Here is a 25410-nt window from a genome sequence, read left to right on the forward strand (position 1 = left end):
TCTTTAAAAATACTGAGGCTGCTTTTCCGTGACTTGGCTTTATTAAACTGATATATTTAACTAACTGGCAGGGACCAAAAGATGAGTTACATTTAACTTCTCACCTGCAATATTGCTATGGGTTTGAGACAGGGCTACATAGTTTGGCTCTGAAGTTCATTGTCAAAGCGTATCCGGGATTTCAAGTGTTTATCTCAATTAACATTGAGAGTGTATAAAATTAGGCTACACATGTTATAAGAATTATGTTTTTCTCTTGAAATTTCTGGCTTTTAGATTCCCAGACCTGGCAGGAAATCTTTCTGGCTCCTCTGCTTCTGATCCTAGCTGTTTTCATAAAATGCAAACACATGCAAAAACATTGTAAAAAACCTCAATGTTCAGTCATGTTCAGTAAGACTTCAAAAGATGTTTGCTTTGAACTTGGTTCTAAAGATGGGCATACCTTCATGAGAATGGAAGATATCTTCTTACTCTCTATGATGTGGTTTGGCCCTTTTCAGGGCCCCAAAGTTAGCTTTGTTCTGTAAGGCACATTAAATTCACTTTTTTGGACTAGGAATGAACATGGATATTTCTTCCTATAGAACATCTTGGGGCTCTAGTTCCCAAAGGGACAACGGTTTTAGACCGTAAAGGGAAAACTGTACTGCATCAAAGAGACTTGGGACAGCATCACGAGCTCCACACTCTGTGCCTGGTCTTAGATCTAATGAAGCATTTGAATTGTGGTTCCTTAGGCTTTTGGATGTTAGGTGATCCATACAAACTCTGGTACCATTCCGTAGTTTACAGAAATGTGAGACTAGGCTGATGGGGTGTAGTACACCTGTGGTTAGCAGAGTACGATTGCAGAGATACCTTCTGTAGACAGGTTTTCCGCATCTTTGCCTACTTTGTTTTCTTTCCAGGTTTTATCCAACTTCCCTGGTAATCACACTGCAGAACACCCTGTCCTAGAGAGAACCTTTGCCATTGATCTCTCCTCAGATAGATAGTTGTAGCTGATGGGACTGAGGTCTCTTTTTGGTAGGCAATTTCATTGAATCTCACTCCTTTATCATTATTCTTATATTCTATCTTTATTTTTGTTCATTTCTGTTTTGGGGCCATTATCCAACTCAAAACAAACACAGTCAATTTTGTTTTTTTTTTTTTGCAGTATGCGGGCCTCTCACTGTTGTGGCCTCTCCCGTTGCGGAGCACAGGCTCCGGACGCGCAGGCTCAGTGGCCATGGCTCACAGGCCCAGCCGCTCTGCGGCATGTGGGACCTTCCCGGACCGGGGCACGAACCCGCGTCCCCTGCATCGGCAGGCAGACTCTCAACCACTGCGCCACCAGGGAAGCCCCAACATAGTCAATTTTTAAAATGTCTTTCTCTAGTCCATATTTGTACTTTATTTTCCGTGGATCCTAAATAGATCTAAAATGTGACCTTTCCCCCATCTCTTGCTATGAGAATCTCCCTGATTCTGTCATTTCTGAAATATTCAAAACTTTTACACAAAGTCTTTGTCTGTCTATGCTTCTTACCACATCTTCTACTATCTTTTGATTATTTAGCACTTTCAATTAGAAATGTATGCCTTTTGTAATAATGCTTATTCATTCTATAAATATTTGGGAGTGATTTTTAGATGCCAAACCCTGCACTAAATATTATAGACAGTAAAGAGTTAGGTGTGTTTACTGTCAGACAGTCTCAGTGCTGTCTTAGACAAGCCCAGGGCTGTGCCCCTCTGCATGGGGTAAGGAGCTTAAGGGGTCACGGTAACATTTCCACCTGGAGTCTGACCATGTGCTAAGTACCAGGATCCTGGAATCTGCTGCCCAAATTATCCCAAACCCACTTCCTGGACTCGCATGGTCCCCTTTCCCTAGTTCATCCTTCGCGAGAGCTTAGTTCTAGGCCTGAGGAGTGGACGAGAGACAGACATTTTGGGAGGGTGTAAACAAGCTTGGAGATGCAGGCAGGGGTAGCCTCACGTGTGCTCACAAAGACCTTTGTGATGCAGTGGGGCAAACGGGGAGAAAAGGGGCCAAAGGGTATAGGATCGGGGTCGCTGCTGCCTTCCTGCTTTTCCCTTTTTTGCCAAGTTAAGGTGCAGAACTTGAAGGAATACAAGATTTCTGAATTTGAAGCTGGCTTGCCAAGCCTGATTGAAAGAATATAATTATGAAATAGTTTGTTGGCAGCGTGGACCTGTTTGACCTCTTGCTTCAGGCCCTGAAAATGTGAAGGGTGGGTCTGTGGAGCTGACAACGTAAGAGAGACTACTTCAGGCCAAGGCAGTCAGTGTGGCAAACTCTCTAATTGTAGGGGTCATGGGAACACACAGCAGCCGGGATGGGGGCAACACGAACACGCGGGTCAGGGGAGTCCTCCTGGAACTGTGGCACTGAACTTAGACTTGCCACGAGTAGAATCTTCCTGGGTGGCATCAAGAAGAGGGCACAAAGGGCTGCACACAAGGATGGCAGAGGAGGGAAGGAAGGACAGGAGGAAGGGAGGGAAGGAGCTGGAGAGACAGAGAGAGAGAGACACTGACTGTTGGAGGTCCTGGACGTTTTTCAGGATGACTGCAGTATTGGGAGGTCGGGAGCAAAGTGGTGTTAAGGATGCTGTCTCACTCCCTTTTCTCAACAATTCATTTCTCTTGACTTGTGTTACTTGTTCTTTCTCCTTCTGGTGTCCAAGGTTTTTTAAAGTCCCTTTTATCTCACCGTCAGTCAACCTTCCATTTACCCTTGAATTTACTGCTGAAAATGTATTTCTACATGAAGCCATTCAATAATTACCTGTCTTGCACAAAGTGCAAGTGAAAAGAAAGTGCAAGATTCTTTTCATGAAAGTGACACAAAAACAGGAATAGATTAAAAGTAGCATCTGATTTCCTCATAGTCAGGTTCCCTTCTCAGCTATATTCTTAAAGAATTAAGCATATTCCTAATTTTCCTACCTCACATAGTATAAGGTTGGTTTTCTCTGTCTTCCATTTACTAAAAACCTCCTAAAACTAGTACTAATACTTATTATCCTCATTAATAATGATGACAGCCAGAGTTTTATTCTTGTCTTCTATGCCTTACAGACATTAGTTCATTTAAGCCTCACAATCACCCATGAGGTGCCCAGGGTGTTATCACCATTTACAGATGCAGAAATTGGGACCCAGGAGAGTTATGTAACTTGCCCGATGCACATGAGCATAAATGGCAGAACGGAATTATGAACCCTTATTTGCTTGACTCCAAAACCTGCACTCTCGCCTCTTTAGGATGTCGCCACCGTTTGCCACTTCTGACAAACACATGGAATCAAGGCCAAGTCTTAGCCCAGTGACCAGCCCACACTAAGCCCATATTAAGCAGAAGAAATACTGTAGTACATTAAACACGGGTGGTGAGTTGGGACACACTTGTGAGAATTGCCTTTTCAAATTATCCTAGAGACTATAGGTAAACCTGCAGAATTAGTATTGTGCTACTTTGAATCAGTTACCAGCCTCCTTTATCTTCCCCTCCAAGTCACTCCTCTTATTTATTTGGAGGTCACCTCTTTTTCTTGGAAAATTGATTACGAGTCTACACATTTCCCCCAAGCCTGTCACAACTCTCCTAGTGACACTGTCTATGACATGAGCTGCCAGGGTTTTGACAGCCTAGATAATGTAAACTCGTGCATTTCATTTATTTGGTTTGAACCTTAATGCTGTGGATGTCATTCTCTTTGGACCACTTAAAGAATCCATTAAAAAATTAGCCCTTTTCAAATAAATGTGTTAAGGATTAAAAATACACTTTTCAATGTACTTCTGCATTATTACTACCTGCATTTATTTACAAGTCAGCGAAAAAGACTTTTTCTTACAAAGTTTAAATTATTCTGTAGCCCTTTAATGTGTATTAAAAAATGCAAAGGTGTCTGAAATGTGAAACTGGCCTTCTTTGTTGTTGAATTAAAAAATCAGAGACATATGTTAAAAGAAACCAGCACAAAATTATTTGTGTCCATGCATCTGTTAGAGAAACATGTTTCCCTCAATGTAGAGAAATGCTGAGGATTGTTACTTATCTGAAGCACTGATCATTTTTTTTAAATTAAGGAAACGTGGACGGAGAACAAGAGAGACATAAAAGTCTTGGTATTTCATGAGCCTTGGGTATCGGTTTTCTTGCAGGCTCCCGTCGGTTTTCCCAACTTTGAGTCACAGTGCAGGAAGTTGGTCACCTTAGCCATTTAGGCATTTTGCAAAGACACAGGTTAATTTAATTTTAAAAGAATACATTGTACGTTTAGTTTAAATTATGAGGCTGACATTCATTTTTCACCGACCTCGGAGAATTTATACAGGTACTTTGTAGATTCTCAAGTGACATCTATTGATTTTTTAAAAAGCTTAATGGAACAGAATTTAAAGGCTTAATTATTTCAAATGGTAAAAATCAAAATTGCCAACTGATTTTTATTAGGTCAGTGTTATAATTAGATTAGCTTAAGATTGAATTAGGGGCTTCCCTGGTGGCGCAGTAGTTGAGAGTCCGCCTGCCGATGCAGGGGACACGGGTTCGTGCCCCGGTCTGGGAGGATCCCGCATGCCGCGGAGCGGCTGGGCCCGTGAGCCATGGCCGCAAAAAAAAAAAAAAAAAAAAAAAAGATTGAATCAGAATGGTAAGAGTGTCCTTTAAGTACTTTTCTAGTTACATAACCAAAAATTACCTCTTTACATAGACCAAAATATTTAGATCGATGGGGGATTGGATATGTGACCATGTAGATATAGCCAACAATAAATAGAGCATTATAACATTTCACTCTAATTTTTTAAGAGTTTCATTTGGATCTTATAGTTATGCCTGTAACACTACAGTTTAATATTAGAAATGGCTATCTGTTTATTTTTAAATGTCTTTTTATTACAAAACACAAATATAGAAAATCACCCAAATCAAATGTATGGCTTACTTTTATAATGAGAGTATTACTCAGGTCAAGAAATAAAACTTTGCCAGACAACGGAGATGGCCTTTCAGTATGCCCTTTCCCAATCACAACCTCTGCCTCTCCCCACAAATAAAAATTATTCTTTTATAATAATCAACTTGCACTTTAAAAATAGCTTTACCACCTAAATATGCATCTCTTGACACTATTGTTAACCTTGCCGACTTTCAAAAATCAGATATGTCTTTAAGTCTCTTTTAAACAACACTTCTTACATTTTCTTTTAAACTCCATTTCTTGCATTTTCTTACAATTTATCTGTTAAAGAACCCTGGCCATTTGACCTGCCAAGTTTTCTGCAGTCAGAGTTTTGCTAACTTCATATTCTTGGTTCAACATGTTCTTCAGTTCTCTGTTTTTTCCTGAAACGTATCCAGAAACTGGATAAAGCTCCTCTTTGGCATGACTATAGGAGACACATAATATATGGTCGTTTCCCATGCTGTCATCTTAGCAGCCATAGATGCTTAATGCCAATATTTATGTATACATTGGTAGTTGAAAAGCGGTGATATTTTAATTTCATCATTTCTTTTGTATTTATTTGTTGGAATACTTTTGCTGAGAGACCCTTTCTCTCAGTTACTATTTGATTGGCCAGTAATACAGTTCTCTTAAGAAGGGCAGGATACGTGCTTGATTTCTCTCCTTTATTTGCTAGTTTTCAAGGTAATGAATAGGATACCTAATATCTTCTGAAGATAAACAATACTTTCTTTAAACTTACTTGGTAAGTTTCAATGCATGGCAATTATTATCATTGCTAAAGCTCAAACTGATCCATCTTTGGCATGAGGACGTCTTCACGTTTGTTTATGGGTCATTCCGTCATGCCCCCGGTAGTCTCTGATAGTTTGCTTGCTCTTGGGTAGCGCAAGATGTTCCAAGCTAATGTTGTGTGTATCCTGTCCCTAATATGGAATCAGTCCTTTTTTTTTTTTTTTTTTTTGAAAAGCCCTAGTTTCTTTTAGTGAGAAATGGTCTTTCAAGACCACAGTCTGGACACCACTGATACTCATTACTCCTGGATTGATCATTATTTCCAGCCCCTTTGGGTGGACAGTTAGTTCACATTGATACTTTCAATTCAAATTAGAGACTACCAAGACTTAAATTTAACCCATTTTCTTATATCTTTGTCTCCTTTTTTCCATACCGACAATTCTGATTCTCAATGATAAAGGCAACGTTGGAATTAAAATATTCCATAATAACTCATTTGTCTTATTCCATATTCTATACAGGGGTCTCAGGATAAAAATATCAATCCATCTACCAACACAAATTCTGATAAAATGCACATGCTTGCTCTATTCTCATCCAACTTGTTAATAGTTGTGCCAAATCCGCATTGTCAGAGTATACAGCCAACGCATAACATATTCTCTGCTTTTCAACTCTCATGTGGTCTTAGGACAGGTAACTCCATAGTTAATGCTCGCCATCTGTTCTTAGATCTCGGCATTTTAGTTTTCTGAAGTTCATTCTCCATTAGATTACTGGGCTCACATTTTCTTTCCTTCAGTATTTTAAATATATTACTTCATTTTTCTACTGTTCTAAATCACTGCTGTTAAACTCTACTGAGAATATAAATATTTTCCCTGTATAAATCATGCAGTATGTTTTTCTAGATGCCCAAAGGACGTTTTTTCTTTAAAATACGATGAATTTGGGTTTCCCTGGTGGCACAGTGGTTGAGAGTCCGCCTGCCGATGCAGGGGACGCGGGTTCGTGCCCCGGTCCGGGAGGATCCCACATGCCGTGGAGCGGCTGGGCCTGTGAGCCATGGCCGCTGGGCCTGCGCGTCCGGAGCCTGTGCTCCGCAACGGGAGAGGCCACAGCGGTGAGAGGCCTGCATACCGCAAAAAAAAAAAAAAAAAACGATGAATTTGCTAGAGTATATCAGTCTGGCTCACTATTGCCAGGTATGCAGTGCAATATGTAATTTCTTTTGTTATTATTTCAGGGAAGTTTTCTTGAATTATAACTTTTTGTATCGATTCTGTTCCCTTTCTTTTGTTTTCTGCCTTAGGGTCTCCTATTTTCTGTGTATTTCGTCTTCTCTGCTTCTCTTCAATATTTATCACTTTCCCTAAAATACTTAAAAAAAAATCTTTCTGAATTTCTTTTTGATTTAAAAAATTTCTCTTATTCACCTTCTAGTTCTTTTATGACATTATCTGTTGTGTTTGTTTATTCTTTTGTCTGTCCTATTTTAGTCTTTATTTCTGAAAGTTTTTTTAAAGAAAACTCTTTCCTAAACTCTGTATCTCATTAGATTTTTAAAAGACCAATTTTATATATTTCCATTTTTCAGTATTATGAAAATAATTATCCATAGCACTAGTTTAACAAAATAGTAAAAGTATACTTATGAATACATAGTTTTCATATTTCAAGGCGAAAGTTCTATTCAATAATTACTTACAAATCCTAAGTAATCAGCAATTTCTTCAGTGTCATTTTTTACTTTTTTTTTTTTTTTTTGCGGTACGTGGGCCTCTCACTGTTGTGGCCTCTCCCGTTGCGGAGCACAGGCTCCGGATGCGCAGGCTCAGCAGCCACGGCTCACGGGCCCAGCCGCTCCGCGGCATGTGGGATCTTCCCGGACCGGGGTATGAACCCATGTCCCCTGCATCGGCAGGCGGACTCTCAACCACTGCGCCCCCAGGGAGGCTCTCTTCAGTGTCTTTATTGCACATTCAATAATACTATCTACTTAATGATTTTAAAAGTGAGTTCTCTGTTTTATCTTATTATTTATAAGCTTTATGATTTTATAGTCTCTGTGTAGATACAGAGCCAGCTAAGACCTACAAATTGTTTGTTTGCTCATTCATTCTTCAAATATTTAGTTTTCATCTATATTGCCCAGCCCTGTACCAGGACTTGGGAAGCAAAAATGAATAAAAACAATTTTTGCCCTTCAACAACTTAGAGTTAAATGAGAAAGACAGAGAAAGTAGCCAGTGGTTGTAATAGGGTGTGATATGTGTTTTGGTAAAGATATGCATACAAAGGACCATGTGAAGATTTAAGTGATGGGGCCAGGGGAGAAGACAGGAGAACTAACAGGTGAGTGGATCAGTGAAGATACACACATTTACAGAATAATAATCCTGCACTTTACAGTTGTATAACTCTGAAGCTTTCAGCACTCTTTCACATTCACTATCCAATGTGAAGCAGCCCTGTGGTTCTGAAACAACCTTATATATGAGGAAACCCACCTTCAGCAGACACGTTGTGACTTTCCAACATCTTATGGCTGACAATTTGCTGTTATTGGTACAGTGAATAGTTCAAGGTCATATGGATTTTTTAAAAGTCAATTGACCAATAATATATATCTCAGTCTATTTTATGTCATTGCAATTAAAAATGATTAACACTAACCATCCATCCTACAGCTCTACCCTCTCATCTTGTCCCTTCTCCTACTCAATATCCATTCATAAAAATTACCACTCTCCTAAATAGGGAGCCTGTCATTACTGGCATTGCACTCCCATATTTTTTACGTGGGAAGAAAAGAAAAGAATAAAATGCTTTTTTTTTTTTTTTGGCAACTGAATAGCCACTTTTCAGAAAATAACAAGGAACGCTAAAATGCCTTAAAATTTGACATTATTAGTAATAGTCATTAGTTCCATAATTGCTCCTGCCTTTTTAAATTGTTTTAAGGTAAGTCTCTAAGGCAAGGGCATTATCACTAAAGGAACTATTTAGCTTAACATGAAAACATTGGAAGAAAAATGTAGATTGTTCTCATTTTAATTTAAAAGTTGGTTATGTGCATAGAGATTGAGTGTTATTTGTCCCTTCTGAGAGGGCAAATTTGGCTTCTGACCACACCTTAGGTTGCTGATTCCTGGTACAGATGTAACTCACAGCAGCTGTGGAACTTAAAGGTAGAGTAAGATCATAACATCTTCTCTTAAAATGCTACTGTCTTTTAGCCCTTAGCAATGCTAAAGCAGTCTACTGGATAAAGGTGTCATTTTCAGAGAAAGATGGTCTGCACTGGTGCTCTAATTGTTCATGAGATTGTGAGCAAAATTTCAGAAGAGAAATTTTCAACAGTGTGAAAAGACTTTGAGGCCAATTAGAAACAGCATCTGTTTATATATGTAAGTGTGAAAACTCAAGTGTAACTATTAGTTTATTGACTACATCAATGATCTAGAAGACCTCTGAACTTTCCAAAACAATTTTGATTTTCTAAACTATAGCACCCAGTTTTTTACTAATTGGAAATAGATCACTGCTTATTCTCTTGGACATCAGTAGTAGTTGCCACCTATAAAGTTTGCTGGAGTTTGGAAAGCTGAACTTCAATCTATCTGTCACCTGTCACAAATTCAGTAACCCCGTGTAATAATGCACTTAGAAAACACAACAGTATTTGTTTTTCTCTTTGGGATATGCGGATATGTGTATGTATACGGCCGATTCACTTTGTTGTACAACAGAAACTAACACAGCATTGTGAAGCAATTATACTCCAATAAAGATGTATATAAATAAATTAATTAATAATAATAGAAAAAAAGAAAATACAACAAGGAACTCCCTGGTGGTCCAGTGGTTAGGACTCTACGCTTGTACTTAAGGGGGCCTGGGTTCTATCCTTGGTCAGGGAACTAAGATCCCGCAAGCCTCATGGCATGGCAAAAAACCCCAAAAATGTGTAACCATTATATTAGCAGCTGTATTACAGGAAATTATAGTATAAAATTAGGAAAGGACACGATGTTAATATCTCTATATCTCAAAATGCAATACACATTTCAGTGCATAGTATATTGGTGGTTTCCATAGTAATACTTGTGGTTTCATGTATCTGCTCTGTTGGGTCTGGACTCTTGCACAGACTTTTCCTTCTGCCTGGTATGACTTCTCCTCCTTATTCAGCTCCTTCATCTGGCTAATTGACTGTCTTTAGGACTAAGCTTAAAAATAATTTCTGCAAGTTTTAATCCTTCTACTTTGACTCCTTCATCATCTGTATCCAATGCTTATAACAGTTCCCAGCACATAGAATTTCTCAAAACATGCCTGTTAAATAAATGAAAGAGTAGGTGCCTTTTCCTCCTATTTTTTCCTGTGGCACCTTGGGCTTACCTGTGTCAATTAACTTTTGCTCTGTATTCTAATAACTTGTAGATCTGTTTTCTCAAGGTAAACTTTTTATGGTAGGGATCAGTTCTTATTCACCTCTTTGTTCCCAAGCCTAGTTAATTATGTGGCACACAATAGGTACTTAATAAATACTTGTGGAATAAGTAACGGGGTAAAATGTTATGGGTCCCTTAGGTTCAGAAATGCCCTGGCCATTCATATGGAGCTTCCGTTCTTCTGTGGGTTCTAAGTACCACAGGTACTTCTTAAGAGAGTGTTGTCTGTATCAGGATTATTGTTTAGTTTCATTTGAAAAAAAAGTGGGAAGAAAGAACATTCTGGTGGAAGTAGGATTCTCATGGAACTTTCTTTGAAGGAAATGAATACCAGAGGTCTTAGACATAAAATGTTAGTGAATAAATGTACCCTATATGCAAGTGCAAGTCTGTACGCATTTTGTCTAAAGATTAGTAAGAGATGAACAGGAAATACTGGTTGAAACAAGAGCAGCCTGGTATGGTAGAAAATGTGGGTCTAGTCCTAGCTCAGTCTCTAGAACATGCCATCTCACTGAGAATGTTTCCTTAACTGGAAAAGAACTAGGGGAGTGACGATAGCCTTCGTCTCTGACAGTTGTGATCCCACGTCATATGTTAAGCAGTAATCATATCAGCCTCTTTTTCTTTCTTTCTTTCTCTGAGTTTATATTTTGTAATTCACATTCAAAACATTTTTATCTCAACTGTTGGTTATATTAAGATTCATGATAAGTGAAACCACATTTCAGGAAATTCCTTTTCTTCTTTTTTTTTTTTTTTAAGGCATAGTTTCCATGTATTCTGCCCTTTCCCTCCTTCACACGCCCCTGTCTGCCACCCTTCTATCCCCTTTCTTCTCTTTGTTTTTCAAGGGAAATTGCATTTGGGTATTTTTGATTCATTTCCAGATGATTAACAAAATATTATATTGTTAGAATGACTTGATATTTAAAATGCCAGTTCTTTAAAGCTAAGAAAAGGATGACTGAAGTTGATAGCTTTGTGCTTTGGAAGGGATTTTATTTCATTAGCACCACCAGTGGGGGAAGGAGGGAAAATCAGCATTTCAGCAGTGCCATGTTAGAAATGGGGAACCTGGGGCAGCCATGTTGAATCAAGCCTCTGGGCTGGGGCCATCTCTTCTGACCCCAAGGCTCAGAGATCCTGATGTCTTGTTCTTTTCTTTGTTCCCTTGGCTCTGTGCCACATTTGTAATTCTCTCTGCAAAAGGTCCATTTCCTCTGTATTTTCCTCCTGGAGTCGTTTACTTTGTGTTCCTCATTCATCAGTGCCACCCATGTCAGTGATTTATGAAAGGTGGTCACAGCCAGACTCCAAGCTGTGTGGCCTTTGAAACAAATAGCGTTGTGTAGGTTGCTCCTTTTCTATGGTGTAGATATTGAGAAGGACCTGGCACTGTGGGAAAAAGAAAGCCTGTCGAGAAGCCCTGTAGTACACACAGTGCTTCAGTTATATCTGGTCATCAAGAAAACCCTCAGTCATCACCAGGTCTTGGCATAAGACTACAAGTATGCAGACAATTTGGGAAAACCACTGCACTCCGGAGCGAAGCAAACAAATAGGTGTCTTCAGCGAGCACCCAGGGACTAGTCTGCAGCATCTCACCATTGGCCCTCAGATGCTGGCCCTTCCAGAAAGCAGATCTGTTACTCCAAGCAGTTTGCCACTCATTCTCTTGCCCCTAGCAGCCCAGGCGAAGGGGATTATTGGCACAAATGGACTAGTTCTGTCACACAGAAGAGCCAAAGTGGAAGAACCCACAGCATTCTTTGTGGACCAGTTGTCCAAATGAGGGCTGATAGCGTCGTTAGTTCAACTATAAAAAGCAGTTTATTTGAAGTAAGTTTCCAGCCCTGTCTGCATGCTTTGAGTTAAATTCCTCATAGTTTGGAGGATTTATATGGATTTGATATTTTCTAATAGTTTATGTTTCAGTTTAAGTAAATATAACTATCCTATCTCTTTCACTATCTTATCCGTTGAAAAAATCCCACAAGATTGGAAGCATTTGGAAACATTTAAACTATAGCATATTAATCTTTTTGCTAGTGGAAACCATGATTTGTGAAAAAATATGACCACATCTGTGATTTCTAAGGAATCCCAGAACTTTATTCCTAGCTTAATTTTTGTTTTGAAGAAAAAGCATGCTTTTTTTTTTTTTAACCCTCTGAAAGTGCTTTGGAGTACACATCACAATTTTTTTTAAAAGAACTAAAGTAAATTTAATTTTTTGTTTTAGAATTTTCATTGCAGCAAGGTAGAAGAGTGTCAGGGTTGAATCCAGTTCCAGCAATGCCTTTTTTGGTTCCTGGGCTTTAAGCACTTCAATCAGCAGCTCTGCCTTCAATTTCTTTATGGATCGAATTGACCTGAGGATGCCTTACCCTCAAATTGTAGTGAAAAACCAATCAAATAAGATCATGTCTATGAGAGCCTTGAGAAGTTAAAAAGGAGGGTCTTTGAAAAGTTATAGAAACAAATGTAAGCTTTATTCACACTTATTTAGTTATCTTTTAAACACATATGGTGTCCTAGAATTTACCATTTCATATCTCAGAATTTATTTCCAAACATTTCTGGCCATGAATTATAAAAATATATCTTTTTCTAACGGAATCACTTTGCTTTTGTATATATATAACCTTTCCAAACTGACAAGCTGTTTGACAATTTTGACCACCAATGTTTAGATGAGTTTGCAATATCTGTTTAATTTGATGTTTTAAATTTCAGTGATTTAAAATCTCAGTGATTACTAGTGTTCAATGAAAGGCTGGTAAAAGGCACAAATAACGGAGAATTTACTAATAACACACAAGTAAGGTGAGGAAGACTGGATATAAACATTTGGAAAAGGGCAGGCTAATGAGCTGTACTCTTTTCCATTAGTACTTTTAAGTCCCTGTGCCAGGTCTTCACACAGATTTATCAAAGACAGAATTAGTGACTGTTTTCTTAATCTAGTTTTAGGTGCATATTTATAAAGTTAATAACAGAAAATCTTATACTGCACATTTAGCATTCTGTCCACCTAGCTCCACTAGGTGGTTATTTGTTTATGTGACCTAAAATCCGCCTAAAAGATATATTGTTGCCTTGAAACAATTATTATCTCCTCCAGAGTAAGAATTTGCCAAGCTGATAATCCCCTAAGTACGAACTGAGATGGTGGAGGACAGTAAAGATTTGGTGTTGCTCCCATGTTTCACTGCTCTTCATGACTCATCTTCTTTCCTATTTTTTCTTCCTTCTCTTGACTTTTTCAACCTCTCTTCCTCTTTGCCTCTAGGGAGAAGCCTCCAGTGGAGGACAGTCATTGAAAAACTACATGGAAGAAGTGAGTTTTAAGGTAGTCTTGTAACATGGTCTGAAATCAGTCTATCATATAGGGTGAGACACTCACTTGGGCTTTCTCCATCTGCCTGTAGGGTTTCCAGTCATGCCCTCAAAAACAAGACGGTAAATAATATGTTATCAAAATGGTGTTTTGTTCCTCCTTGGTTGGGAGATCCTATAAATATTAGTTTATCTTGAAAATGAAGGTAAAACTGTATAAACCTAAGGCTATCATATATTTTCACTCATAAACATTTGTTGCTATCCTAATAAATGAGAAACACATGTTTTATATTGGCCATGCACAAAAAAATAAGATATGATCATTGCTCTTATGGAGAGAATAATCTGTACCAAATTGGGATTCATTCATGTGATAAATGCTCATCAAGGATGTTATTCATACAAGCCATTAAGCAAAGGGCTATCTTGACAATAAAAATGTCTGGCAGATTTTTGTTGCAAAACCATTTAGACTCCTGGTTTTATTTTGGAGATATCCAGGGGTGCTCTGTGTCTCAGGATGTGTCTTTGGGCTGTCTGCAAACTGCATTTGGGAACTCTCAGATAAGCCAGTGGACAGACTCCATAAAACTTGGTCTGAAGCCAAACCATAATGGTCACTGAATTAGCCATCTGAATCTGTTTCGGGTGAAGGAAACCGGAAAACAGTTTGGCGATGATATCATAGAAGTAGCAAATATTTGGTTTGACTATTGCTTCTCAGCAAGACAGAATCTGTTTCTCTAAGTATTTTATTCTTTCATGCATGAATCCATTAAAAGACCATTTTGAGTGACCTACTGAGTGTAGGAGGTAGTCCGTACATTTATTCAAAAAGTGTACCCATACTTAAACTCACTCTTGCTTCCAAATATCACTTGGAGAGGAAAATCAGAGTGCATAGCACCCCTTTAAGTCTCAAATCTCTGGTTTGCAGGCTTGTTTGGAGATGGTTGAAGTTTTACCAAAAGCACAATGGAGAAAGGGTAACAAAAGGAAAGAAAGGAAATAACTACGTAGATGGTCTCAGTTCGAGTTAGAAAATCAAAATATATGGGGCAAAAAATTGGAGGGTTGGTGCACCAATTTTAAATTTCAGTGTAATGGATTTGATGCCGAAATTGAGAAAAATACAGTCAAGAAGTTAAAGCTGCCCAAGGAGAGAAAGATACTATTTTCAATATGTACACCAATAGAACCTCCCTTTAGGATTCTGTAGTTGCCCAAGCCCTTGGCTAGCATTCCCCATTAGGGACTAGAGGTGGTAGGTCACCTCCACAAAAAGGGTACCTAATGCCTTTTGTCGTGTGTCCTGTATGGGTCTAGTACTTTGGAAGAAGAGGTGCTGGTACAGGGTATGGGCTGCATACGTGATAGAACTCTAAAAATGAGTCATTCTAATTTGGGTTCTTATCCAAGGAAAAGATCCTTATTTTCTCCATCATTATACATGTGCAATCTAAACATGCACGTTGTAAGCAATTGTAAATACTTAATGTGACATGGTTGGGCATTTGTGCCTTTTCACTAGAAGTGCTGGCAGGGCATCTCTCCTCAATGTGGTCCTCTGACTAGGTAAGAAATGGGGGCTTGTAAGAAATGCCAAACCTCAGCATTCACACCAGATCCAAAGAATCAAAACTTGCATTTCTAACAAAATCCCTGTGTTATTCATAAACACCCTAAGGTCTGAGAAGCTCTACCCTGAAGTGTTCTTTCCAGTGCTATTTCTAGAAAGTAACTGCATACTTCATGGAAAATCCCCAATTTTATAAATATAACATGGGTAAAAGGGAAATTCTTATTAATAAATTTATGAGTTTTATTTATTCATTTATTCTCAAAAATAATATTTTGGGTTGATTGGGGTATGTAATCTCTCCAGCTTCTGAGATTCATTACTGACTTTCAGTTTGAATTTATGACTATGTTTGAGCTGCCCAAGGTAAGCATTTCCTTTCTAGGGGTTCAGTATCACATAGTATTTTTTTTTCTAATATTGATTGATATTTAGATTTTAGCTCTTTTTAAAAGCAGTAAACAATTATCCTTTACAGAAAAACTAAGCATGATCTTAATTAATGAACTATTAATTTATCAATAGTTGGTTTCTTTTTGCAGACATTAATACATTTGGTCTTTAGGAAATATGTGTTCTAACTCTTTCCACTGGCAGTCCAAATATGTTAAGAATGTGAGCCATAAAAGGATAGTTTTATTTTTTCTCATTTATACTCTTATTTCACTTTTGCCTTCCTTCTTCTTGTTAATAGAATCAGCAAACAATGGGGAACAGTATTTATAAATGTTAGAAGCATTGAAGTTAGAAGTTAAAAGTGAACTAGCAAACATTTGCTTTTATTTAGTACACACTAAAACTCACATAAACCATAGAGTTTACATTTTTATTATATTTAACATTTCTTGCTAAAGTTTGAACAGCTCTTTGCACATCAAAGTCCCTGTTTTTTTTTTTTAAATTTAGTCTTATAATTAGACAGAATCATAACCACATGATGTTAGGCAATTCTGTTTAGACCTAAGTCAAAACTAAGGAGATGATATGGTCTCCTCAAAAAGTAAAGCTAAAATGAAATTTCTATTTATATTTTCTATATATTTAATGTATTATTTTTTTCAGATAGGATTTGTATTTTTGACCAAATAAAAATGAGATATTTTATAATAGTTTATTTCGGTTAATCCTCAAAATGGTTCTAACAATTTTTTTTTAAATTATGTGTTCTTTACATGTAAGGCACTTGCTAACTCAAGGTAGGAATAAAAACTTCACATCGCAAAAATTTTAGCTGTTAGAATTATAATATTAATATTCACTCAAAAATATATATATAATTAAAAACAACTTATCAAAATCAAGTACTTACAAAGCTTACTATACATTTTATAGAGAAGCTAATCCATTTAAACTATCACATTTCCCAAAGGAATAACTGGAGAAATAGCATAGTACACTGGTTAAAAATCCAGTAATTAATAGAGAAATGTATTAATTTGCATATGTATTCAACAAGTAAGTATTGTCAGTTTAAATGATTGCGGAACTATAAAGAGCTAAAGACTGAAGTTAATGAGTTTTAAAACTTTTTCAAGAGCAGTTTAGAGCCATTCCTCACAACTTCAGGAAGTTAGCTGAAGGCCAAGGCAACACACAGAGGAGTGTGAACTAACTCAAGGTGTCAAGCGGCAGCTTCACAATCTCTGAGGGTGTCAGACAGGAAAAGAAGCACATTGAGCAGGCAGGCCTTTCCAAATCTGTTGAGGCTGATTTTGCCAGCTGTACCATCTGAACTGGAAAGAGGATCAATTCTATGTAACAAAATATCTTAGAATCGTTCTTCACGCCAGTTTTGGCCTGTCTTTTCCTCCTGTGGTATATTTTGTGATTGTTAGTGTAATGAAGTTCCAACTATACTTTTGAAAGAGAGTGCATAACATTATTCTCCTATAAAAATAAGAGATAATTTGCTTTTTATCATGCACAGGGATTTACTTGTTAAAAGTGGAAATAACTATTATTCAGCGTTATAGTTTTATTCCACTTAGGAAACTAGAAAACAAGAGTTTTTGCAGGGAAACCCCATTTGGTCACCGATATTCATTAAGAATTCATACATGTTGTTAAAGGATAGCAATTTTTAAAAAACTTATCATGATGGCTTTCATACAGATGTAAAATGAACACATGTCAAGGTTTGTTTAAGTCATTAATGAATGAGGAAACCAGTAAGATGTTATAGCCAGTTCAAAGGAGAATTCTAACCCTCACGTGTAGTCAAATAAAGAATGCTGAAATGAAGTTATAAACAGATGTAAAAAATGGCCAAACTGATCAACATCCATAAGCTAATAACCAATTACATTAAAATAGATGCAATTTGCATTTATATGGACAAGAATTATTTGCACTACTATACATTTCTATAAGTTACAAAGTTGTAAAATAGCTCAAAGTCAGTGAAAGACTCAGAGCCTTTATAAAATCGGATAAACAGGGCTTCCCTGGTGGCGCAGTGGTTGAGAGTCCGCCTGCCGATTCAGGGGACACGGGTTCGTGCCCCGGTCCGGGAGTATCCCACATGCCGCGGAGCGGCTGGGCCCGTGAGCCATGGCCCGTGAGCCATGGCTGTTGAGCCTGCACGTCCAGAGCCTGTGCTCCGCAACGGGAAAGGCCACAACAGTGAGAGGCCCGTGTACCACAAAAAAAAAAAAAAAAAAAAAAAAATCAGATAAACAAAAGGGCTTGCTAGAAAAATGACTTATTTTTCATTGACTACACCCAATAATCTTTTGCTAGTTTCAAAGTCTTTTACAACTTCATCCTACAATTTCCTTGTATAGAAAAACCACAAAATAGAATGAATTAAGAAAGAAGATGAAAAAAATTTTTTTAAAATTTAAAAAAATAGAAAGAAGATGAAGGTGTCATGAAAATAATCAATAAACAATCAATAAGAAAGACTAGAAAAGAGTTTTCTTTGAGCCAAACTGAGGACTAGCCCAGAAGACTCTGCTTGTGGGGAGCAGAGTTTTCAGCACAGTTTTATATCTTGTCAGAACAAAGAACCTTAAACAAGTCAGGGTTATATTCTTCAAGGTTTCAAACAAAAGAACAGTCCAGCAAGTACACAGCAAGTCAGCTTGGCCTTGACACCTGGGCGGGGAGTCTTATCATCAAAGGAGGACCAGCATTGGCGTCCCAAGAAGAGACGCATTTAATCTTTATTTTTAACATGGACATTCTTTGCTTTTGGTCAATGCATCCTTTTCTCTAAGAATTAAAGCAGATGTGCAATGTATGTTTAATAGCAAACAGGCTATTTTAGTTAGCATAAAATTCAAGTTAACTCATGTATAAGCCAGAATGACTTTCCTATATCTCAATATGTGAAAATTTCTTTTATCAGAGGGCAATCCCAATGTGTAGTGTAGTGTAGCAAATATGTCAGGTAAAATTTTTTAGCAACTTGTGTTTATTTTGTAATATTTTCCACAATCTACCATATTTTTGTACTGATAACTTGGTTATTGCTCCCTTTCTTTTCTTTTCCCAGATCCTATTTGTTCCAACTTATATTTTCTCAAATGTATTACTTCCCTGTTCTTATGTTTTAATTGCCCTTTGATGTTATGCAAAAGAAATAAACTATAGAAGTATAATTCACTAAAAAGTTACAGAGTTCAGCCTGATAATACTAGCCATTTCATTAACAAAGTTATTTCCAAACTTTATTCATTTAAGAATGTAAATTATATATGGAGAACTTTATTTTAACAGAAGTATAGGCTTAATTCTTTGTCGGTATTGCAGTCTATTAAATGTATGTAAAGTGGGGTGTAATTTTATTTTGCTTTATTTGCAACATGCTTCAGGGATACTTACTGTATATAGATCTCATGGTTATAGAAGGGAAATGAAAATGATTAATCCTTTTTGAAAGATGGAAACTGATGTTTGGTGTGTTATTTTCATTCTTAACCAAAGGGAAAGAAATATTTAGTTGCCTCAGAGTTAAATTATCCAATGGTGAAAGTCTGAGCAAAGGAGCATTTTTTTTTCTCTAAATAACCTGAATAACCTATGGCCACACATGACATAAATCACTGATTGATTGCATTTAGAGAATCCAAAAATAAACTACCCACGTGGAATAACAATACCGCTAAAGTTTATAAAGCACTTACTCTGTTAGCAGATAAAATGATATGTTGATACAGGGCGAGAGACTGTTTTCCATATGATACATGTCACTATTTCCCACCACTCCTGGTCCCTGGACATTTACATACTTATGGGGAAAGTGTTTTAGAAAAAGGATGAATGTCATTTCTTCTGAAAGCAATCCAAAGAACTTGCTCTTGGGAATATGAAACAGTTTGCACTGTGCTCATACAGAGTTTAATATTCCTGTAGAAAATTTTTTGAATAAGTTGGCAAAGAGGAACATGTCAACTCTTGTTTTTAAAAATGTTCACGATTTTAGCTCCTTGACCCCATCAAAAATAATTATAAGAAGTCTGATGGGCTGAACTTTGGACATACATAGTACTGCCTGCTGGTATTGATGAAGCAAACAGGTGCATTATATTACTAACTGTATTCAAGGGAAAACTAAAGTAAAACATTCAAATGATCTATTAATAGCAATATTTGTACTGTCTCTATGATTCTGATTCCAACATCTCAACATTTTAAAGTTTTTCCCAAACTAGATATTTTGCTGAGCTCATGTTTCATTTGTATTTTATATGATTTGCAATAAACAAAGAATGGTTGCAATAAACAAAGAATAACTTGCCTGTTCAGTAGTAAAGCCATTAAGACCAGAAACCAATCAGTAGTATTACTTAATATTCTGAACTATTATGGGAAAAAGTAACACCATTGACTTCTTAGTCATATCTTTTCTTACGAAAACAGATTTTAGGATTTGGGCCAAAAAGCTAAATAATCAAAATACTTTTTCAATTAAAAACATTTTTTCGTGATCACTTTAAACTTTTTTCTGTTTTAAACAAAGAATTTTTGCCATTCGATTTTACCTTATAAAACCAAAAAGATCATTTTTCATATTTCCTCTTTAAACACCAGAGACTCCATGTTCTATTTTTGAAAAACTGCAGGAATGTGATTATCCCTCTCTGTTACATGAAAATTTTTTTAATTTTACTTCTGCTGTTCTTTATACTGTTATGGAATTTTAAAGCTAAGATTTTTCACGTTTCTGCTGCTTCTGTAGTATAGCCCTATAAGACCAAATCCAATACTTGATAAATTAAAAAAAAAAAAAGTTAAATCCTAAAAATAAACACTGATTTATACCTAAATTGTATATTCCAAGATGGAATATCTTTAACGTTTGCTGACTTTTCCTACAATAGTTCATTTAGTTCCTCTCACATTCTACTGAGAGTCTAAAGGAATCTAGGTATAGAAATTTACTAATTGTAAAGTCCTAGAGATGATCTAACCCAGCACCTTCACACGCTTCATTCTATCCCAAGAGGGGCACTGACATGCCCTAGATTAACCGGGATAAAAAGCTGTGATTCCTGACCCCTGGGGCAAGGACTTTTCATTGCAAAGACCATCTGTCATTTGGTAGGAATTTAAATTTTAATTCGATTAACAGACTATTTTCAAGAGCTGCTGATGCTAAAAGAGTTTTTAATGAATCTCATTAAATTTTTTTTTATTATTTCAATTTTTTAAATAAACTTTTTTATGTTAGAACAGTTTTAGATTTACAGAATTATTGTGAAGGTAATACAGAGCGTTCCTATATACCTCCCCTGCAGTTTCAACTATTATTATTGCTTTACATTAGTATGGTACATTTGTCACAATTAATGAATATTAATACATTATTAGTTACTAAATCCATGCTTCATTCGTGTTTGTTGTCCCAAGATGCCACCTAAAATGTCACATTACATTTCTTTTTTTAAAATTAATTTTTTATTGAAGTTTAGTTGCTTTACAATGTCATATTTCGTCTCATACTTACATCTCCTTTGGCCATTCTGGGTTGTGACCATTCCTCGGACTTTCCGTGTGTTTGATGACTATATGTATTTCCTTGTGTTTGAAGAGTACTGGTCACATATTTTGTTGATTGTCCCTCAATTGAGGTTTGTATGATATTTTTCTCATGGTTGGACTTGAATAATGTGTTTTGAGGAGGAATACCATAGAGATAAAATTCCATTTTTATCCCATCCTATCAAGGCTACATACTATCAATAGGAATTATTGCTGTTGATGTTAACCTTAATCACCTGGTTTCAGGTAGTATTTGTCAGTTTTCCCCACTGTAAATTTACTCTTTTTGCTTTCTCTTTCCATATTGTACTCTTTGGAAGAAAGTCGCTATACACAGCCCACCCTAAAGATGTGGGAAGTTATTTTCTGCTTCCTTCCTTAAGTATTTACATAAATTATTTGAAATCCTTCTGCATGGCATATTTGTCTATTCTCACCCACTTGTTGATTTAGTCAATCATTTGTTTTCATCAGAATGGATTGATAGACATTTGTTTTGTATGTTGGGTAGTAACCCAATGCTACTTTATTTCGTTGCTTAAATTGTTCTAGCTTTGGCCACAGAGAGATTTTTCAGTTGGCTCCTTTAGCCCTTTGATATACCCCGGCATTTTGTGTGTGTGTGTGTGTGTGTATGTATGTGTATGTGTGTTAGCACTTTTTTTACTTTCTGGCACAAGATGCTCCAGGCTTATCTTGTATCTTGTATATTTCTTGCCTTGGTCTAAGAGTCAGTCCTTTGTCCAAGAGTCTTGATTCTTTCATTGAAAAGGGTATTAGAGGGCGGGCTTCCCTGGTGGCACAGTGGTTGAGAGTCCACCTGCCGATGCAGGGGACACGGGTTTGTGCCCCGGTCCGGGAGGATCCCACATGCCGCGGAGAGGCTGGGCCCGTGCATCCGGAGCCTGTGCTCCACAACGGGAGAGGCCACGACAGTGAGAGGCCCACGTAACGCAAAAAAAAAAAAAAAAGGGTATTAGAGGGCATCCCTGGTGGCGCAGTGGTTGAGAGTCCACCTGCCGGTGCAGGGGACGTGGAGCGGATGGTTGTTGTTTTCATTGCTATTGGGGTGTCATTGTGTCTAAATCCTCTAAGCTGCCATAGCAGCAAGATATATGTATGATTAGTAACCATTTATATATATATATATATATATATATATATATATATATACACACACACACACATATTTATATGTATAGCCATCTGTATGTATAGTAAGCTAAACATGAGTTCACACTGATGTCTCCGACTCTAATATCAATACATTATCCATGGAACATTCTATCCTTGCTTATCTGTAAACTCCTCTCCAAGAGTGAAAAACTTGGCTTCCAACATCTGCCATCCATTTACTTTGTTCAATTCCAGAATATATATATACACACACACACACACACACACACACACATATATTCAGAATTTTTAACCTATAAGCCCGTAACTTTATCCACTATAATGCAGTGCTTATGTACATTTGCTTTTGCTTCTGATCTTACAGGCTCCATGCATTTTCAGAGTTACTTAGGTCAGCACCTTATTCCCCAACCCACTTCAGTGAGGTTCTTTTACATTTGTAATTCATTTAGATTCTTTTTTTTAGTATCTTGCCTTCCATCCTGGGACATCCCACCTTCCTAATTGATTTTTTCATTTGCATACATTAAGGTTTACTCTGTGGCCTGAAGTTCTACAGGTTTTGACAAGTGCTTAATGTCTTGTATTTACCATTAGTACATCACACAGAATAGATCACTTCCCTAAAAGATCCCCTGTGCTTCACCTATTCAACTCCTTAATCCCCTTTGTAACTCCTGGAAAACTGTACTTTTTTGAAACTCTAGATTGGGACTAAACATATCCAGAGGTAATCATCACAGTCAAGGGATAGCTGATATGTTGTTTCTCTTATACAGCACTTATTTTAAACAAAGTGGACATTTAATGTTTGGTGTATCATGTTTCTTAGAGATTGGGGTCGTGAGCCTTTATTTTTATCTTGTTAGTATTTTTCTGAACAAAATAAAGCAAAATATCTCAAGTTGGAGGAAAAGATCTTTCTTTCAAAGAGGGGGAAGATGATGAATGAATTGAGAGGTCAAAAGAGTAAATGGACAGGTAATATTGATTTTATGTTTTTAATTTTCAAAGTTATGTTTGAAAAGATTTTATTGAATGATGACTCAATAAATTTAAAATTGTTATTTATATTTTATTGTCAAAGGGACCCATCCTTCCTTCCTCCTTCCTTTCTACCCTTCATCCTCTCCTTTTTTTCTCTTTCCTACTTCCTCATATACAAATGTTTGCTGTGTACCTGTTAGTGAGTACCTATTTTTCCCCAGACATTATAATGGATACTGGAAATTAATAGGTAAAAAAAGTTATCCATGGCATAAAGGACTTTCCACGTTATTTTTGAGGCCAGAAGATATGAAAGGACAATTACTATATAGTGTTTGTTATATTGATACAATAGGCACACAAAGGAGTAAATCTGTCTTGGAGCATCAGGGAAGGCAACAGAGATGATACCTGAGCCTTGGGAAGAGTGTTAATGTCTGAGACAGATAAATATACTGCATTCTAGGCAGGAAGTATAACATATGAAAACATCTAGGTAGATTAGAGAGAGTGACAAAATTAAGGTGCTACCAGTTAATTATGCTGGAGTGGAAGTGTCAGTCGAGGTGGGATGGAGGTGGAAGTGGTGGTAGAACAGAGGCTAGACAAGTATTGCTCATGGAGGGCCTTGAGTTGAAATTTTATGCTGGAAACTATGAGAAGACTACTCAAGGGTTTATGAACCAGGTAATGAATACATCATGTGACATTTTAAAAAGCTCTACTTGGCAAGGAACTGGTGGAGAGAATTAGGGAGGGTATGAATCTTAATCCTAGAAAACTTTGTAGATGATTATAACTACAGTCAGGATGGGAGATGATGAGAGTCTGCTTTAGGGCAATGACAGAGGCATGGAACAGCAAGGAAGTATTTGAGAAATATATTAATAAAAATAGGAAGTAATATGAGGAAGGAGGCAATGAAGTAATACTGAAGGGTAAAGTTGAGAATGTTCTCTAAATCCTACTAATCTTTAATCTCATTTAAGGGAATTGGAACCTTGATGGCAAACAGGCACATTTTGTGCAATTTTATATTGAATATTTCATTATTATATTTCCAAGAATGGGTGCTAAGAATTCCATAAAAATATTAATTCAGGAAGGAACATAGTCTAGATATTTCTTCTTATTAAGACATTAAATCTTATTTAAAGGAGAATGTAAAAAAAATGAGTTCAGAGTTTGTGACATGTCCATGAAATGAAAATGAATTTAAGCTTAAAATTCTTCTCTGTTGTGAGGAAATTCTTGTTATGGTTCTTTGACATGTAGTTCATAGAAACTGAAGTGTTCACCCATATTGGTATTCACAGTATCATTCTAGAGGTTAATCCAAATAAACTTTTTCTTTGGCAGGATGACTCTTTAAAGCAATTGCAGGTGGTTCATCAACCGTGGATCCTGCCAAGTGACACAGAAAGTGAAGGAGTGGAAGCAGAACAAGAGAAACGTGAGTAGACACTGCTGTTTATTGACAAATTGCTTTTAACCAAAGGACATCCATGATGATGGTATATGCCTTTCCCAGTATCAAACGATGTCTGCAAAAAATTCAGACTTATTTAGGGAGAACATGTAAAGATAAGCTATACTTTTGGTCTAAAAATCTTGATTCACTGATCTCTTAATTGTGGTGCAGAGGCCCATAGACTTAACTTTCTGAAAAGCAGTGTAGTACGTTAAAAGAAGGAATTATTATTTCTGAAGACCAACATAAAATATCCATTTGGAATGTGAATCGTCTACTAATGCTGTAGATTTATATCACATAAATCTATATTTATATCATATATCATATCATATATACAGTGATAACTTGTGATTATTAAAAAGTTTCAAAGTATGTTAGGATTGGCTCGTTATTATTTTTGAAAGTATCATTATTGGTTATATGGATAAATTTATGTATGTAGAACTGTTCTAAATTCACAAAACAGATTAATTTTATAATAGTAGTTAAGACAAAGAGAATATACAGCTCCTGATTTAAGTCACTGGATTATAATCATAACAAGAATGAATTACTATAATTTGGCATGACTCAGTGCATGCTCTCCAGGGGTTACTGACATTGTCAGACAGATGGGTTCAGCATGAAGGTGAGAAGTTAGTGTCTGGATCATAGAGGAAAAACATCAATTTTTAAAATAATAAGATATCAGAACCTTACTTTTTTTTCTTTACTGGT

At 36.7% G+C, this 25410-nt stretch overlaps 1 protein-coding gene across 1 annotated transcript in view; it reads left to right on the plus strand.

Annotated features, from left to right (window-relative positions):
• Positions 1-25410, plus strand: part of C17H8orf34 (chromosome 17 C8orf34 homolog) — a 331481-nt gene that overhangs the window by 289083 nt on the left and 16988 nt on the right. Inside the window, 2 exon segments of the mRNA XM_033437548.2 lie at positions 13482-13529; positions 24579-24672. Coding sequence (XP_033293439.2) covers positions 13482-13529; positions 24579-24672 — 142 coding nt within the window.

Source organism: Orcinus orca, chromosome 17, assembly GCF_937001465.1.
Source record: "Orcinus orca chromosome 17, mOrcOrc1.1, whole genome shotgun sequence".
In the NCBI taxonomy this organism is placed as follows: Eukaryota; Metazoa; Chordata; class Mammalia; order Artiodactyla; family Delphinidae; genus Orcinus; species Orcinus orca.